This window comes from Phascolarctos cinereus, unplaced genomic scaffold (genome assembly GCF_003287225.1).
Source record: "Phascolarctos cinereus isolate Bilbo 61053 unplaced genomic scaffold, phaCin_HiC Scaffold_5;HRSCAF=322, whole genome shotgun sequence".
Lineage (NCBI taxonomy): Eukaryota > Metazoa > Chordata > Mammalia > Diprotodontia > Phascolarctidae > Phascolarctos > Phascolarctos cinereus.
In genome coordinates this window covers 291,263,695-291,283,025 of record NW_027555958.1, presented here as the reverse complement: position 1 = coordinate 291,283,025, position 19,331 = coordinate 291,263,695, and the positions used below count along the sequence as shown (strand labels likewise).

The 19,331-nt window shown below is 35.8% G+C and overlaps 1 protein-coding gene across 4 annotated transcripts in view; it reads left to right on the top strand.

Annotated features, from left to right (window-relative positions):
• Positions 1–19,331, top strand: part of TLK2 (tousled like kinase 2) — a 159,440-nt gene that overhangs the window by 43,800 nt on the left and 96,309 nt on the right. For 2 of the 4 annotated variants that reach the window (XM_020997511.2, XM_020997512.2), the window contains exons 3-9: positions 1,336–1,407; positions 2,775–2,844; positions 3,881–3,924; positions 4,607–4,702; positions 9,227–9,394; positions 16,225–16,320; positions 17,483–17,575. In XM_020997511.2, coding sequence (XP_020853170.1) covers positions 1,336–1,407; positions 2,775–2,844; positions 3,881–3,924; positions 4,607–4,702; positions 9,227–9,394; positions 16,225–16,320; positions 17,483–17,575 — 639 coding nt within the window. The remainder of the gene's footprint in view (positions 1–1,335; positions 1,408–2,774; positions 2,845–3,880; positions 3,925–4,606; positions 4,703–9,226; positions 9,395–16,224; positions 16,321–17,482; positions 17,576–19,331) is intronic. The other 2 variants (XM_078155945.1, XM_078155946.1) reach the window with 2 other exon arrangements.

Below are 19,331 nucleotides of genomic sequence, written 5' to 3'. Positions count from 1 at the left end.
AGCTTTCAAGGTGAGTTGCTTAAATTAGGTTTAAACTAATTTCTGTGAATGGCAGGATCATTGTTCAAGAAAGTACATGTCATTTTGTTGTTGTTGCTGTTAAAAAATCATTGTCTCCTTCCTTCATATTTTTAGTCAATAGAATCTCAGGTTTCGAAGAAGTCTTTTATTACTGTAAGCCACTGAAATTAACATGGGGGAAGAAAATGGCTCATTCCTTCTTTATGGTATCATATGTGCTAATACTGCATTTCATAATAACCCCTAAAGTTTGGGAAAGTACGTCAAATAGAAACTTTCTGTAAGGTTGGGGTAACTGTAAGCATTGTAATGTCGTACTTGAAGAATAATGTAAAAGAAACATATATTTTAGGTGACAACTTCAAGTGTATTATCTGCTTTTGAAGATGGGTTCAAATTGAAGTGTTGGAATTAGTAAGATTTTCTTGAACGAATTGGATCTCATTCACCCCTAGGGTTCCCTTCATTATTTTTCCTTTTCTTTTTCAGTAAGTATTATAATGGATGGCTTTTTGGAAGTTTTTTTTTTTATGAGTTGACATTATTGAAAAAAGCATTTCGACTAGTGGGCCAGAGTACTTACTGGCTCCATGTGTTGTATGTGGAAAAGCCCCCAGTACTTTCTCAGCCTATTGAGCTCATTGTCTTTTATTTCTTTTTTTTCTTCCTCTTTTTATTATGAATTTAACAAACACAAACATTTGACTATATGATGAACAGAAAAGCAGGTTGTATATGAAACTGATCTTTTTTATGTACAGTTTATTTTTTCAAAAGCATATTTAACAGGACAGTAACAAAAGTGCCCTTCATTTGCATTTACCTCGCTGAACCTTTTGCTCTATTCTGTTTTTTAAAAAACAGTTGTTTCATTGATACATTTTTTGCATCGCTTTTTACCCACTCTACTGACTCTTCTACCTCTAGCACCATCACTTCCTTGTATAAAATAGATATGGTCAAGCAAAACATGAACACATTTGCAGGGTCTAAAAATGTCTGCTATGTTCATTTCCCTCAGCCTGTAAGAAGTTTCTCCCAAGCTCACTTCTTCAAAGCATTGTTATGAAGATGAATATAACTGTTACACTGGGAATTATTTGGAGAAAGAAAAACATTCTATTCTATTAAAAAGTTTTTTTTCTATAAAGCGATTAATATGATGGGAAATTTAGATGCTTCTTAGTCAATGAATTCTCATAGTTGGAAAGGCTTTAAAATAGATTTGTTTGACTTGATTGAGGTGCCAAAATAAGAAAGTTTTTCTGTGTCACTTTAAATTGCAGTTTTTATTCCATTTCTTTTTCTTTCTAGGGTCCACTTAATAGTGAGTCTTCCAATCAGAGTTTATGCAGCGTGGGGTCCCTGAGTGACAAAGAATTAGAGGTAAGAAGATATCATCCTAAAGTGTTTAACACTGTTACTATGTATATTTTTCTGGTATTTGTACAATTGCAATATTCATTGCTCTGAAGGAAGAGCTGTCTTCTGTAGTTACAACAGAGTTAACTTAGACCCGCTTGAAGTTTGACACTTTGAGTAGCACCAGTGAGTGTAATCATGACTTGGATAGGCCTTTATAAATATGTACAGCTTGCCTGTTTTAGGGTTTTTTTTTTAAATGACAATTTAAAGATACATTTTAGTTGTCATTAAAGATTTTTAAAGTCAGGTTTCTTATCAAGCAGATGACTTGGCAGAAGGATGACTCCAAATCTGTAGGAGTAAACTTTGAATTTTTATCAAATCTAAGAATTTAGAACTAGTTCATTGATTATCCAGACCCATTCATTTGTTAATAAAGTGTAGATTTCTTTTAAAGAATCTTTAAAAACAAATGATATCTGATGATTTCTTAAATCTCAGTTTGGAGAGAAAACTAATAGTTTAGAGAAATTCTTTTTTTAATTTATTTGCTTGTCCCCTCCCCTCTTAAAAAAAACCCCAAATATTATGTTATTTGATCCTCACAGCAATCTTGTGAGAGGTAGTTGGTATTATTACCCTAGTTTTACAGTTGAAGAAAATGAGGCAAACACAGTTTGTAACTTGCCCAGTGTGACATTGCTAGTAAGAAATACTTATTACTAAATACTTACTAATACTCAAATAGAAGAAGCCAGATTTGATCTTAGGTCTTCCCAACTATAGACTTAGCAGTGTACTAAGAAGTACTCTTGGTAGAGAGACTACTTTAAAAAACAAACTAACAAACACTAAAATTGTGCATGTATTTCTTTGTGTTCTTTTATCTATGAAATGCATGGAATTGCTAAAAGTAGTAAATAAGATGTTTATTTTTGATTTTATAAATGGTATTGAAAGATGTTTAGGCTCCCAAACACATAGGTAGCTTTAGGTTCTATTCTTAGGGCTATTTCAGCCTCCTTTTCTCTTATGAACATGTAGAAGCTTCTGGAAGAACTTTTTTTCTCATACATTTGAATTCTAGCTTCCTGAAACATGATGAACACTAAATGTTTGAGAAATAATTATTTCTTTCTGTGTGTGTGTGTGTGGGGGGGGAGAACAGTGCCTTCCTGTTACTGCGACTTTTAAAGTAGGAATAGTAAGGTAGAAGCTACTTAACTTTTCTTATTAAGCTCTTTCTCTTAGAACAGGAAACTAAAACTCATTTAGGGTTTGGCCATGCCAGTAGGGAATTGTATCTCCTTATGAATTTGCTATTTTCCTCTGTCCTTTTCATGTGCCTAAGTACCAAAATGCTAATTGTCACATTCGGTATAAAACAGACCCCTGAGAAAAAACAAAATGACCAGCGGAACCGGAAAAGGAAAGCAGAACCATATGAAACTAGCCAAGGTAATAATGACACTCTACTCCTAATATAATAGTAACCAGTTTTCTTTTGTACCTGCACAGGATTTACTCACTGTGGGTAATTGGTTTGTATACAGAGATTCCTAACCAGGGAGACCTGTTGTGCACCTCAAGGGAACATCAGGCCCCACTTATCGTCAACTTGCCATTTGATATACACCTGACAAAACAGTGTTGTTCTTCAGGGATGCTTGTTTTCCCCATTGTAAGGAAACATAGACCTTTTGCTACAGGTTTTTCCCTTAGACTGAATATGTATATTATGTAGAAAAGAAGACTTGTTGGAGTGTTAAATGACTGTTTTATTATACTCAGTGACTTGTTTATAATAGGCCTCTGGAAATTCATCAAAATGCTGGGAGCCTTTCTAGCTGCAATTCTTCTATGACAGTCATTGTTTGGTTGAATATTGGAGCCTATTTGAATAACCCTCTAGGCAAATGTCTTTAAGCAACTGATGAAATAATAAAGTGGTTTTATTGCTTGCCTTTTGCAGTTTTAAGAAATGATGGCTACAGTAGTCTTTTTGCAGTTTTTGCCAGAATCTGATTCATTATGAATCTTAGAGGAACAGATAATCTATAAATATAAGGATATATCAATTCTTAGATAAATCTAGAAAACACATCTGATAATTTGAATAAGTTTGTTTTGAATTATTCTGTCTTGAATAGTACTTACTTGTAAGGAGGGAAATGATTATAGGTGAGGTAGAGTTGATTTGTAATTAAAAATAAAAATCTTTAATTGTCTAAGGCCCAGAGGAAAGCAGACTATCAGAATTTCTTCCTTTCCTTTATTCAGCCTGTCTTCCTAAATAGAGAAAAATTTTCATTCTGTTTTATGGAGTTAGTATTTGATTCAATTGGCCGTTGTAGTCATGGTAACATTAAGGAAAAATTTAAACTTTTAGGGCAGTAGCAATGTATGCAGAAGCTCCTCAGTACATAAGAACAAATTTCTTCAAGATGGTAATTATCATTTTTTAAAAATTGACATATTTTGGTTTAATTTTCAGGGAAAGGCACTCCTCGGGGACATAAAATTAGTGATTACTTCGAGGTAAGTAACTTACTGAAAAATTCCTGGGGAAAATTTCTTACCCTAATTCCTCTGAGTTTTATGATCTAATTGTATAGAAAACACTTAGTTCCTTTCCCAGAATCAACATTTCTAGTTGTTGAGCTAAGGAGTTTGAGAGTTTGGCAGAACTACATGTATATATTTAGACACTCTCACTGCAGGAATTACTGTCCAGCAAGAATTTAAACCTGTGTATTCAGTATGGTTGTCCAACACATGTTAGAACTCAAAGGAGGTTTTAGCAGACTTCTGTCAGTAGGTTTTTTGTAAAGGACTGTATTTGGGTGTGACTATCAATGTACTTATAAGTCAGTTGAGTACATAGTGAGTTTGTAGTACTTAGTAGTTAGTGAAGCTGATATGTATTTAAAATCGTTGTTACCTTCAGCTTCTTAACCATTTTATCTGTTTGCTTTAGCTCATATTGAAGCTCCATAGGAAAATGTGTCGTATGATTATTTTTCAATTTTTTCACAGCATAGCATTCTCTCTCTGGGAAGAAACTGATTGCCTGGGTTAAGAGGATAGGGTTTTTTTTGGGGAAAGGCTCTTTAATGAACTGTCAAAAGCTGGGGTCTAATTTGTGGCTTTGATCTTTCCTGCTTTCCCTATCTGAAATAGCATTGTTGTGAATTATTTATATCCATTTTTCTCTGACCAGTTTGCTGGGGGAACCGGACCAGGGACCAGCCCTGGTAGAAGTGTTCCACCTGTTGCACGATCCTCACCACAACATTCCTTATCTAATCCCTTACCAGTAAGTATTTACCTGTTAAAGGATCAAAAAAAAAAGCCAAGGAAAGATTCAAGCAGACTTTCCCTTGGATTAATTATGGATGGAAACTAAGGAGGGGCAAATGGAGGGGGAAGGGGGAAGGTTATAGTTGGGGAACCACGAGACTCTTAGTTGTATTTGGTGAATCTAGTTTTCGTATATAATGGGCTGGTGTGAGGGGTTGGAGGACGAACATTTGTAAATTGATTGTGAATGCAGCAATGATAAGCTCCACCACAGAAATGATTATTAATCCAAATAGTAGAAATTAGTATCCTTGAAAAGCTTCGGTGTTTATAGTATATTTTCTGGCTTTAATCAACATGAGACAACTTAATTGTCCTTGACATATTCAGGGCTATCATAATTTATCAACTTAATCACTTGTTAAGTCTTGTCAATTCTGACTTTACAACATCTCTCTAATCTATCCCCTTTTCTCTAGTCCCACATCCACCACCCTAATTCAAGACTTCATTACTTCTTGTCTAAGCTACTGGAGTAGTCTTCTAATTGGTTTCCCTGCCTCAAGGCTCTACCCCTTTCTAATCTATCTTCCATACTATTGCCAAAATGATAGACCTAAGGCACAGAGGTGATCATGTCACTTCTCTGTTCAGAAAGCTCCAGGGGCTCCCCATCATTTCTAGGATACAGTGTAAACTCTCTTGTTTGATCTTCAAGAAGCTCTTAACAACATGGTTCTAGCTTCTCTTTCCAGATTTATTACACTTTACTCTCCTTTCACTCTGGTCCAGCCAAGGTGACTGAGCTGCTTTTCTTTGTTTGCAACATAACATTTCAAGTCTCCATGCCTTTGCGAAGGTTGACCTCTGTGCCTGGAATGCACTCTTTCTCACCTCTGTATTTTATAATACCTAGTTTCCTTCAAAGCTTAGTGCAGGTACTCCATCCTAAATGGGACTTTTTTTGAATTCCTTACCAGCTGAGACTCCCTTCTGAAATCATCATATATTTACTTACATGTGTTATGTGTTGTTTTTATCAATAGTATGTAAGCTTATTGAGGGCAGGGACTATTTTTGTCGTTTTATCTCTAATGGCTAGCATAATACTTGGTGTGTAGGAGGTACTTAATAAATTCTTGTCCAGTGACTGACAATTTTATATAAGCAATTGATACTGATTTCTTGAGAAGTTTAGTTTTGAGATTCTGGTCTTTATTCGCATCTTCTAAGTGACTTTTTTTTTTAATATTGGAGAGAAATTGGATTAATCATGCTTAATTCCTTTGAATCCTTAATTTAGTTGTTGCTGTTGTTGTTTCAGATCTGTGATTGGAACAGGGGTGGTGGAGGGGAGGGTGGGTGTGAGGGAATTCTCAGTGAGGAAATTCCCCCTACCAATGAAAACTGTTCTTTAACTTTGTAGTGTTAGAGAGTTATTGGGGACTCAGATCCCATTGCCCTTGCCTTGGAGGCTGACCTTTATTATACTTACACTCCTTTTTATTAATACTATGCCAAGTTAAAGGAGAAGCTAGCAGTCTCAACAGCTGCTACTTGGCCCTTTAGGAGCTTGAAAGGACAAAGAACTGGATAGGGTCAAGAAACTTGGGTTCTAATTCCACCTGTGGTACTGATTTTTTTGGGGGGTGGGTGGGTAGGCAATACTGGATGATCTTAAGGAAACTGCTTATTTTTCTTTAGTTTATTTTGTGAATTGAGTAATATTATGTCCCTTCACACACAGAACAAATGCAGTACTTCTGAAACATAACAACCTTTCAAAAAGCTTAAATGCAAGTGTTGGTGCCTCCTTTCCTCCTTCCCTGCTCCAGGATAAACAACCTTAGGTCTTTCCCTTCCCATCTCTCTCACTAGGAGTTATTAAGGATTAGTAAGAGCAAATGTAGCATGCTTTTACTTCTTTGGAGAAAGTTAAACTGCAGAATATTCTTATGTTTGTTGTATTTTTAAGCACCAAGTAGTATATTAGAAATTTCACATCCATAGAGGTATATATATTTGCTAAACCACAGAGACGTAGGCAAATGAAAATATTTAGCCATTATTTGTAATGGCTTTGACATCAACATTCGGTTCAGTCCTACATATTTTGATATGCTGAATTAGGTAGTGATACCTCTGTTTCTTTGTATCTCTTTAATTCTTTATAAGCTCCTGAACATAGATTTTAAAATTCTTTAGGGTTAAGAAAGCTTAATGAGATTACAGAATTAGAAGTTTTGGAGAAATGTATTCTGTAGGCTTTCTTAGTAGAAACGAATGGTTCCCAGTCTGTAGGTGATGGATCCCTGTGGTCCCAAAATCCATTCAGAAACCATAAATTAGCAAACATTATCTGTTGACTGGTATAACCTGAACATGTGAATTTTTCAAATGTTTGTAGATTCTGTTGTGACTAAGGAAATACATAATAATAGCTACTGTGTGACTAAATGAATTTGCACTTTATTAATCAATAGTAATAGTACAAGTATTATCCTTTGAAACTTTGTGAAACTTTTTATAGTAAAACGAGTTTCTCATGGTCAGTAGTTGGGTGCGGTGGATAGGGAGGTTCATCTGTCTCATGTCAGATTAGACTCATCCTTCCCTCAAGACAATTGAACTTGATGTCAGAGAGCTTTCTACCAGCTCTGCAATAAATAATGACTGAAAGGCAGTAGTTCTCTTCATTCATGTACTAACAAATGTAGTAACAATTTTAAATGCACATTAAGCCTCCAAAAGGAAACCAGACCTTTGATTCCTTGTTTTTTATATAGCCATTAAAGATTAGAGAACTCCCTTTGCCCCATATGGATAATGAAGCAAATTTTAAAAAATTCAGCCATATATGTCTTCTAAGCTTTTCTTTTTTAGTGTGAGTATTTGGCTCTTTGTGTAAAAACAGTATGGCTGCTAATGCTGTTATAAAACAAGTTTCTTGAAGGCAAGGAAGTAAGTGTCATATTAGTACCTTGGACCAGGGGTTGGCAAACTGTGGCCTGCAGGCCAAATTTGGATGGGGCGTGCTTTTTGTAACTCACCAGAGCTAAGAATTTTTAAATATAGTTTTAAATACAACAAAACTTTACTTACAAATGTAAAAACCATTCTTACCTTGGTACCCTAGGGCTCTTCAAAAACGAATTCCTCTTCTTTAGGCTATTAGATAAACTATAAATGAATAAATGTTGGCTTGAGCAGTCTTAATAATCATCTGTCCTTTATTATGCAAACCAATATTGGTTAAAAAGGAAGCAGTGTTGGACAATTTTCCCCACATTATTTTCAGGATTTTTTTCCTACAGAAAAAATACTTGCAACTGATGAGAGTTCTTCATAGAATTCACTTGAGCGTTTTTAAAAAAATTTTTTTTTTTGGTGAGGCAATTGGGGTTAAGTGACTTGCCCAGAGTCACACAGCTAGTAAGTGTTATGTGTCTGAGGCTGGATTTGAACTCAGGTCCTCCTGACTCCAAGGCCAGAGCTCTATACACTGCGCCACCTAGCTGCCCCTCACTTAAGCATTTTGGAGTCAGAGATCCGCTGAAGACAAGAAGTGAGAATGTTACGGTTAATGGGTATCACAAAGTACTGTGGAGCCTAACTGTAACACTGATCTCATCTTGGGGTCTACTTTTGTAACACTCAATCTGGCCAAATTCCATTTGAATGGATCTAAGATTAACTCGCCTCATTGCATCCTGTTCTGTAATAAATAGAATTATGGTGAAGTCTTAGTGTATTTAATAGTATTGTCATTCTTTTTCTAAATCTAAATTAAGTGGAAATAGCTGAAGTGCAACTAAGCTCAGTCTTAAAAGTCTTAGGACAAGTTTCTTAGGTAACTACTCCTATATAAAGTATTTTGTGATTAACTTTGGATTTTTCAAATTATATGGTGAGTTTAAAGGGCTGTATTCATAAAGACAATATGGCATAGTTTAATTAACACTTGGTATTTCTGTCAGAGGGATAGGGGAATAGGGATTGCACCTGACATCGTCTCATTAATCATGCAGGTCAGCACTTCCTCTGCACTATAAGGTCTGAGAGAGTTGTCCCCAGTACTGAGAAGTGACCTGTCCAGAGTCACACAGCCAGCATGGGTCAGAGGCTGGACTTGAAATCCAGTTTTGAGACCGGCTCTCAGTCCACTAGAGTGAGCTGTCTCTTAGAGAATCTGGTTCAAATCATGCCTTTGTCACTTATTATTGGTGTGACTTTGAGTAGCTTATTTAATCTCACAGGACCTCAGTTTTCTTGTCTTGTGAAGCTGGGACTCTAGATAGCCTCTGAGGTGTCCCATTGAGATTGACTGAAATGTTTTCTGTGTTTAAATATAAGTAGCAATAACGTGGTATGTTTTTAACGATTGATTTCAGAGTCATCACGTGTCTTGTTTTTTGTTCATGCGTTTTTGGATTTGCCTTTGATAGCTGTGTGTTCTTGACCTGACACCGATGCATGTTTTGGCAGAACCTGAGTTGTTCTTCATGTCTAAAGTGTATCTTTGCTTTAATGTGTGTTCCAGCGGCGAGTGGAGCAGCCGCTGTATGGTCTAGATGGCAGTGCTGCAAAGGAGGCACAGGAAGAACACTCGGCTCTGCCAACCCTGATGTCGGTGATGCTGGCAAAACCTCGGCTTGACACTGAGCAGCTGGCACAGCGGGGAGCCGGCCTCTGCTTCACTTTTGTCTCGGTGAGCAGTCAACCTGAGCTCATGTCTGTCCTTACAAGTTGTAGTCTACAAATTTATATAAAATGTAGTAATAATTTGTACATGTAAATATACTAAAACATATTTCTGTTATCTTCTGAAGGAGTGTTATTCATTCCCACTGTTTCCTTTAGTTAGCACTTGTGCATTTGTTTCTTTCAGATCTTTAAATACTCCAAATTAAGTCCTAGTACCTCCTGAGAAGGGGAATGTGTTAGCTTTTATTTTTTTTTTTGGTAGGAGATCCTCCTAGAGTGAATAGAGTGAGGCAGTTCCATTGCAGTGAACAATTTTTAATACTTTTAAATTTTTCTAAACCTCAGCCTGTTTATTTCAAGAATATTTGTCAGAACAAATCAATGTAGTACAAACTTTCCTCCGTGAATCAGTGTTTCTATGTGTACTATTTGTCAGATAAATGAGTTAGAACTTCATTTAGTGATACTGAAAGTTTACTGGCTAGGCATCTAGGTGACAAAGTCCCTAGAGTGCTGGACTTGGGAGTTAGGAAAATCTAGGTTTAAATCCTGCCTCAGGGATTTCCTAGCTGTGTAACCCTAAGAAACTAATTTAGCCTCAGTTTGCTTATCTGTAAAATGGTGATAATAATACCACCTACCTCATAGGGTTGTTGTGACAGTCAAATGAGGGAAAAAACCAGAACTCCAATTTGTCCAATAGACAACTTTTCCATTAGTCATTTAGGCTCTTATTTATTGATTGAACTTCTTTATTTATAATAGGATTTGACCAATGACTATAGCTTTTCTTTATATGTACGCTTACAATCAGACCATTATTTAAAATGTTTCTAAGTTGTTACTTTCATTATCTAAAACAAGAAACATGTCTTTTGCCACTATCTTACAGAATCTTAGGATTTTGGATTTGAAAGATCTTCAAAATCCTTTAGGCTAATCCTGACCAAATTGGTTATGGCAAAATGGTCTTTTCTTTATGCTATTGAAAAAAAAATTAAATTTGTTTAAAAAAAATAGGACTGATACTTATTGTAGGTGACCTGTCATCCCTTTTACTTCTCTTCCCTGTCTTTCTTTACAACCTCAGGCCTTTATGTTCACCTTCTTAGCAGGTCAGCCAGCTCCTTTCTTCTACTTTTCCCCTACCGCTGAAATCTAGTGAATTCTGTTTGTTTCCCCCTCTAGAACTTTAGGGAAGTCAGAAATACAGTGTGGTGTGCTGGATTTGAAATCAGTGGACTTGGATTCAGATCTTGACTCTGCCACCTATTGGACCTTGGGCAAAAATCTCTTAACTAGGGCCTTAAATGAGATTAGACTAGATTACTTCTAAGCACTTTTTCTGTTTTAAATCTTTGATTCTACAAACCTTTGTTCAGAGTGTTTTATAATTCCATCTATTCTTAAGTTTCAACCCTGGAAAAGATTACCCAGCAGGAAAGTCCCTTAATTTTATTTATTCATGCACATGTATTTTCTACCATTGTGATACCTTCACCCCTCTACCTCCCCACTCCTTTCCCTCCACTCCTGCCCATGGCAAGGGACAGGGACTATTTCATATTTGTCTTAGTTACTCTGGCACCAAGCACAGTTATTTCTACAGAGTAGTTGCTTAATTACATTTTTGAACTAAATTGACCGTCATCATGAAGAAAACTTGATTCTTTTATTTCTGCTCTTTCCCTCTTTGCCCTCTAGCAACTCATCTGCTTTTATTTTTTATTTATTTTTATTTAATTTTCATTTTTAAATTAAATTATTTTGATTTATCAACAATCACTTCCATAAACTTTTGAGTTTTAAATTTTTCTTCCTTTCCCTCCCCCTCTTCCTCCCCAAGACTCGCAGTCTGATATAGGCTATACATACACATCCCTATTAAACATATTTTCACATTAGTGATGTTATAAGGAAGAATTAGAACCAATAGGAGGAAACATCAGAAAGAGGAAACAAAATGAAACAGAAGAAAAAAACCCAAATAGTATGCTTTGATCTGCATTCAAACTCCATAGTTCTTTCTATGGATGTGGGTAGCATTTTCCACATTGAGGCCTTTGGAAATGTCTTAGATCCTTGTATTGCTGAGAAGGGCTAAGTCTGTCAACGTTAGTCATTGCACAAAGTGGCTGTTACTGTGTACAACGTTCTCCTGATCCTGCTCACTTCATTCAGCATCATTCCATACAAATCTTTCCACGTTTTTCTGACGTCTGCCTGCTCATCATTTCTTATGACACAATGATATTCCATTACATTTCATATACCACAACTTGTTCACCCATTTCCCAATTGATGAGCATCCCCTCAATTTCCATTTCTTTGCCACTACAGAAAGAGTTGCTATAAATAATTTTGTACATGTGGGTTATTTTCCCATTTTTATGATCTCTTTGGGATACAGCCCTAGAAGTGGTATTGCTGGGGCAAAGTGGTATGCACATTCTTATAGCCCTTAGGGCATGGTTCCAAATTGCTCTCCAAAATGGTTGGTTCATTTCACAACTCTACCAACAATGCATTCCAGTTTTCCCACATCTTCAGCATTTATCATTTTCCTGTTTTGTCATGTTGGCCGATCTGATAGGTGTGATGTGGTACCTCAGAGTTGTTTTGATTTGCATTTCTCTAATCAGTAGTGATTTAGAGCATTTTTTCATACGACTATAGATGGCTTTAATTTCTTCATTTGAGAACTGCCTATTCATATCCTTTGACCATTTATCAATTGGGGAATGACTTGTATTCTTATAAATGAGGCCATTATCAGAGTCACTGGTTATAAAAATTCTTTTCCAATTTTCTGCTTTCCTTTTTTTGATGGTATTTTATTTTTTTTCCCCAGTTACACACTAAAAAAAATTTTTAGCTTTCATTTTTACAAGATTTTGAGTTCCAAATTTTTCTCCCTCCCTCCATCACCTCCCCTCTTCTGAAAATGGTAGGCAGTTTGATATAGTGTGCTATCATGTAAAAATATTTCTATCTTAGTCACAGTTATGAGAGAAGAAACATCAGCAGGAAAAGAAAAACCATGAGAAAGAATAAAGTAAATGAAAAAATATGCTTCGGTCTGCGTTCAGAGTCCATCATTCTTTTTCTGGGTATTGACAGCATTTTCCTAAGTGGGTCTTTTGTATTTGTCTTGAATTAGTTCATGCTCTTTTAAATAACTAAGCCTAATATTAGAATGATCATAGAAAGGACCATAGAAAGGGAGATCGTAACAAACTAACAATTTTAAGGTTCTTTGTGAATGATAATAGCATTATTTAATTTCTAGAAGCAAGTTTACTAGAGGGTAACTGTAGATTTTGTTATTTGGAGAAAACATTTCTTAGGAAGCAGGGTAATTAATTTTTCAGACAGTTGGGGCTGACAACAAGACTCAAGAACAAGCCAGAGATCTGGGAAAAGGTGCAGCATTGAAGAAGGAAGCAATAGAAGACCATTGTTTTCCATTGTTTCAGCTCCTGAAATCTTCTACATTTCCTGTTTTCCTTCTCTGTAGCTTAGGGGATTAATTTAAGAATCTAAAGATTTTTCTTGAATGGACTCATTTTATTTTTTACATCATAGATATTTCCTTTTAATTTTATTTTTTTCTCAGTTACATGTAAATAAAAATTTTTAACATCTGTCTTTTAAAAATTTGAATTTCAAAATCTCTTCCCCCCTCCTCTTCCCCCTCCTTGAGAAGGCAAGTAATTTGATACAGATTATACATGTGCAACCATGCAAGACAATAATAGATATTTCCTAATTAACACCCCTGATAACTTCTACCATCTTCTTCCTCTTCTACTCTCCCATTATAGTTTCTGGAAAAAACCAAAACAAAGCAAGTAAAACCTTATAGCACAAGGAGATCCTGCCATTTTGCTTGTCCTTTACTACTTCACGCCCCCAAGTCACACTTCTAGTTCCTGGCACAAATTTGTCTTCGCTCTGGCAAAACAGTGTGAAATAGTCATTGAACCAAGAGAAACTTAGTAATAAGTTTCAGGCATGAGAACATACTGATGGGAAACCAGCTGCCCAGAGAAAGGAGGTTGTTCATAGACTAGACTAGCTGTAGCAGATGACAAATTTTACTTTTCCCTTAAAGAAACTAGGAATAAACTATTTTTGAAGAACTGAATAAGTTTGCCAGTCAGGGAATAGTGAGTGATCCATTGAAACAGCTATAAAATTCAGATCTCTGACAGTGAACAATTTCAGTGTGATGGGTCCTAATGACACAAAATAGCTAAAACTTAAAAAAAAATCTTTAAAAAATGTTAGGTTTGTACATCTGAAGATTTGAAACAAAGGCTAATAAAATCTTTCTCTAGTTTAAAAAAAAGCACAAAGAGAGAGCTCTTCAGGGATAAGGCTGGGTTATCTGATTGCCAGCCACTCCAGGCAGCCACATGTACCTGCTCATTTGGATTCCTGCCAATTCTATTCAGTCTTGCTGAGAACTAGGACTGAAATGAGCTGCAGGATTTTTAATGCTTTTAATTGTTTTGTGCTTTTTTTGCTTTTCAACGTGCTTTCACTTGGTATTTCTTGGGTGAGTTTTTATTGGACCAAAGTATTTTCTTTTGACTGTGAGCATAATGGATAGAGCATTGGAAATCTAGAAGGCTTGGGTTGGATTATTGCCTCAAACACTGAGGTAATTGTAACTGTGGACAAGTGCTTTTAACCTCGCTGAGCAGGTTTCCTTTTCTTTAAAATGAGAATAATAATGTGTTGTATGTACCTCTTGGAATTGTGGTGAGCGCGTATATAAAGGGTACATATAAAGAAATAAGTGTAGAAAGTATTTTGCAAACTTTAAGGAGATAGATACATGTCAGATTATTATTTAATAGTCTCACTTCTAATTGTTCTCCTGCTTTCCATCTACCACTCCAGGAATTTTCTTAGAAATAGTTTTCATTGATTCAGTAGTCATTCTCAAATGTCAGCAATGCAGAGGACTGGAAGAGGAATAACATTCTCTGAGCTGTTGGAATAACTTTAACAGAATCTATGTACTCAGAAAGGGGTCTTCAGACAGTCATTTGGAGTTTATTGTTTGTTTTTTGGGTTTTTTTGGCTAGGCAGTGGGATTAAGTGACTTACCTAGGGTCAGACAACTAGTAAATGTTACGTGTCTGAGGCCAGATTTGAACTCAGGTCCTCCTGAATCCAGGGCCGGTGCTCTATCCACTGTGCCACCTGGGTGCCCTCTATTGACTTATTTTTTAATAGTCCTAAGACAGTTGTAAAATTCAAATTAGAGAGGAGAGAGATAAGGCATTCACTGATGGTAGAAATGACAGGTAACAACAAGGGATAAAAAAACCTAATATTATAGCAGAGTATAATAGTTGGTGTTCTTGGTGTTAACCCAGAGTCATCCAGAAAAAGTAAAGCCATATTTATTATACTTGGTGTCCCAATGTGTATATGTTTTATTTAAAATGCTTAATATAGAAGTTTTAATATTACTTAACCCATATCTCTGATGGGTCTGTGCTGTATGTGTGTGTGTATAGATTTTTTTCCTTTAAATTTATTTATTTGTTCTTAGTTTTCAGCATTCACTTTTATAAGATTTGAGTTCTGAAAATTTCCCCCATACCTTCCCTTCCTCCTCCCCAAGATGACATGCAGTCTGATAATAGGCTACACATGTATGATCATATTAAACATATTTCCACATTAGTCATGTTGTGAAAGAAGAATCAGAACAAAAGGGAAAAAACATGAGAAAGAAAAAAAAAAGAAAAAATAGTATGCTTCTATCTGCATTCAGACTCCATAGTTTTTTCTCTGGATGTGGATAGCATTTTCCATCATGAGTCTTTTGGAATTGTCTTAGATCATTGCATTGCTCAGAAGAGATGAGTTTAACAAAGTCAGTTATCACATAATATTGCTGTTACTGTGTACAGTGTTCTCCTGGTTCTGCCCACTTCGTTCAGCATCAATTCATGCAAGTCTTTCCAGGTTTTTCTGAAGTCTGCCTTCTCACCATTTCTTCTGGAACAATAGTATTCCGTTATTTTCATATGCCACTACTTGTTCAGCCATTACTTAATTGATGGGCATCCCTTCAATTTCCAATTCTAGGCTACCACAAAAAGAGGTACTATAAATATTTTTGTACATGTGGGTTCTTTTCCCATTTTTGTGATCTCTTTGGGATACAGCTCTAGAAATGGTATTGCTGGGACTAAAGGTATGCACATTTTTATAGCCCTTTGGGCATAGTTCCAAATTGCTCTCCAGAATAGTTGGATCAGTTTACAACTCTACCAACAATGCATTAGTGTTCAAATTTTCCCATGCCTTTCGAGAGAGATTTTTAAAGGGCATATTGGGAGTTAGATGGATTGCATGTGTGCATTAATGATGAATTTTTAGAACTATTTTGTAAAGTGCCTTATAAATCCTAAACCAGCATTGAATTACAATCAGTAAGTTATAGTATTAGAAATTCACCTGAATTTTTTGGCCACTGAGTGTTCATAGGTGATGTTTACCCACTTGATGGATTTTGTGTTGATGATTAACTAAGTTAAGTGTCAGAGGTTTAATTAATAGAATTTAGAGCTGGACCTTAGAGATCACCTTGTCTAATTTAGATTTTTCCATGTAAATGAGTTATTTTTGTGATGTTGGGAGAAAGCATTGGAATAGTTAAAATCCCATTCTGCCAACATGGTGTATACTTTAACTTGTGTATTGATAATGAATGATAAGTCCCAATTTATGTTTAAAAAGTTGCATTCTTGTTAGTCTTTGGAGGAAAATTAAAAACCTTCTGGTGACTGGTCTTGTGTCTTATTACAGGCTCAGCAAGGCAGCCCTTCTTCTACTGGATCTGGCAACACAGAGCATTCCTGCAGTTCCCAAAAACAGATTTCCATCCAGCACAAACAGACACAGGTATAGCAAGAAATAACTCACTTAGGAACATGTCATATCACATATAAAACATGTCACTTCTCAGTTTTTCATACCAGTGGTCTACCTTCGTGTCTTGTTAGGGAAGAAAATTGAGAGAGTTTACCTTGTGTGTGAATTAGGTACTTTGGAGGCTATTTTAACTCTGAGTGTATTTGTCATTTTAGTACTTTGAAATAGAAAATTTTGTATTATTTAGCGCTCTTTAAAAGTTACTGTGCTACCAGAAGCAAAATTTTAAATTTAGAATTCCCGTACTTATCTAGCAGGACCTTTCTTTTTTTTTTCAAATATCAGTGAACTACCATAAATACTCCATAAGGAATTTTAATTCAGGTAGCTTTATATTTACTTAAGGTCTGGAGTTGGAAGTGAGTTTTATATGATTTTAAAATTTAGAAGCTGGAAGGGACAGGACAGTAAGAGCATCAAGTTCAGCTCCCACATTTCATGGTCACCTACATACAAAACCCTGTTAGGTGTATTTACTCCATTTCGCAGTATTCTTTTGGCAGGATGTATGAGAGACAAGTGATTCTTTCAGTCTTATTTAGTGCTGTTATCTTTAGGACAATGCGCTTGGCATTCTGGGAGTATATATAACATTTCAGAAGCCATGGTCTCCATAGAAGTGGAATACCTGACCCCCCCCCGCACTCCTTCCCAAATTCTATGAATAATTGTGTAGTCTGTATTTTAGATCTTTTCTTTTGCTTGCCTTGTTTCCACTAGGTGGCATGTTTGTTCTTTATAGGACATTTCTTATATGAAGTCCGGTATTAATCAAAGTGGCTCATTTTTGGAATGTTGTATGTTTATATTTTTCACATATTCCATTGGCATATCACCCCTGGTTTCTCAGATGCCAAGTGGTTTGTGAAGTGATGTATTTGAATCTAGGGTTAACATTTTTAAAAATGCAGAACTAGAGTCTTATTGGCCATGTTTATGAGAAATTGTTAAGGGTTAGAGAATGGCCTAGGTAAAAGGGATATTTCCTTAAGGCATAGGATTACGGTTCACGTACATATGCTAATACTATAGAATCTTAGCTCATAAGGGCAAAAAGTTAAAGCTGGGCTTCTGTATAGATGTGACATTCTTAGTGAATAACTCTTTTTTGTTTCATTTTTTCTCACTACAGTCTGACCTCACGATAGAAAAAATATCTGCGTTAGAAAACAGTAAGAATTCTGATCTGGAGAAGAAGGAGGGGAGGATAGACGATTTATTGAGAGTGAGTGTTAAATTACATTTGTTTGAGATAAAAACATGAAAATTCATAATAAGCATAGATTTCAATATTTGGAGCACGTGAAGTATAGCAACAAATTAGATTAGGGCTTCTTAAAATCCTTTTGGCAGTTTCTGGTGAAGCCTGTGGACTCCTCACAATAAAAATTTTAAATCCATAAATGTAAGATACATAAAATCACAGTGGAAACCAATTGTACTGAAATGCATTTATCAAAATATTTTTCTAGAAACCATAGTCCATAACCCTGAACTAAATAATATATGTAATATACCGTCTAACTTCTTTGTAAACTTTAAAGTACTCTACAAATGAGAACTATTGATTATTCTTCACAACATTTACTACCTGTGTGATCTTGGGCAAGTCACTTAAACTCCCTCTGCCTCAGTTCTAAAACTGAGGGAGGATTCAATCACATGACCTGTGAGTTCTTTTCCACTTCTAAATCTATCATCCTAAAGTCCTATTCTGATACCTCATCATGGTGTGAAAGTGATCTTGGACCCTTGAAGGCTATGCCAGTGGAGTAGAAGCTCTGCTAGAGTCTACCACATTGGAAAGGGTTAAAAACATAGATGTAGCAATGGACTCTGTCATAAGAGAACCAACCTAGCTAAGTTTAGCAAGGCTTATCAATAGGGGTTTGGTCAGCCACCAGATGTTAATTTTTTTTGGCCACAGAAACTTGTGAAAACATCTACTAAAACAAAGAGGGATTGCAGCCTATGTGGGTGAAGGGAGTAGCCACATCAGTGAAGCCACAAATGTTTTGAAATACTGAAGAATTGTGTGGGTTATATAAAAGTGAACTAAAAAAAGTGTTTCGAGGAGCCAAGTGACAAGATCTCTGAAGGTTCCTTCCAACTTCTGTGGCTTATAGAAAGGTAAATAGTTGTATTTGGGTATTCTTTATTAGTCTGTTGTTGAATTTTGGAAGAAGACAAATCTGAGGTGTTACCTATTTCTGAGCACTTTCTTCAGATGCAATGCTTCATGTTTAATTTGATGCAGCAAAGCCTTTGTCTGGGTGGATAATTTACTTTGATGACTACAGTTCATCTGTTACTTCTTGTACTATAATATGACTCTTGTCTATATTCTCCTGTAAATCTCCAGTGGTGAGCCTATGTATACCCACTGTGCTGGGGGGAGGAAGAGAGTCTTCCTTTAGTTTTTGTTTTTTATTGTATAGATATCAGTGGAACAAGGAGGTTGTTTGTTTATTATCCCTCACCACTTAACTGGTCTTCCTTCTTTTTTGGACCTACATCTATCTGATGACATCATTTGCACCCCTTTTCTTGAATAATTCTTTGTTGGTATTGCATTGTTGCCTACTCATGCTTCATATACACTCCTGTTGTCTTGGGGTGATTAACAATTTTAATTCTTCATAAAATTAAAGTATTCCATGACATTCCAGTACAGTTATCGTATGAAAAAAATATTTATGTTGAAAAAATAAGTCTTTGTTTTTGGTAGAAATTTGTAGTCATTAAAAAGCAGTATATAGTTTCCTAAAGACATTTCTCCTCTCTTCCTTTTGCACCACTCCATTTTTCAAGTGTGGCCAAATTTTCCTGATTTATCTATCTCATTTAGGAAGCTTCACAGTGGCTTCATGTGGCCAGACATCTGCAAACAGGAGTATCAGGAAGCTTTGCATTCTCTTTTCCTCTTGGTCAGTTATGTGATGGCAAAGATACGTTCAGATGTGTCTTGGGTGCATGTATAG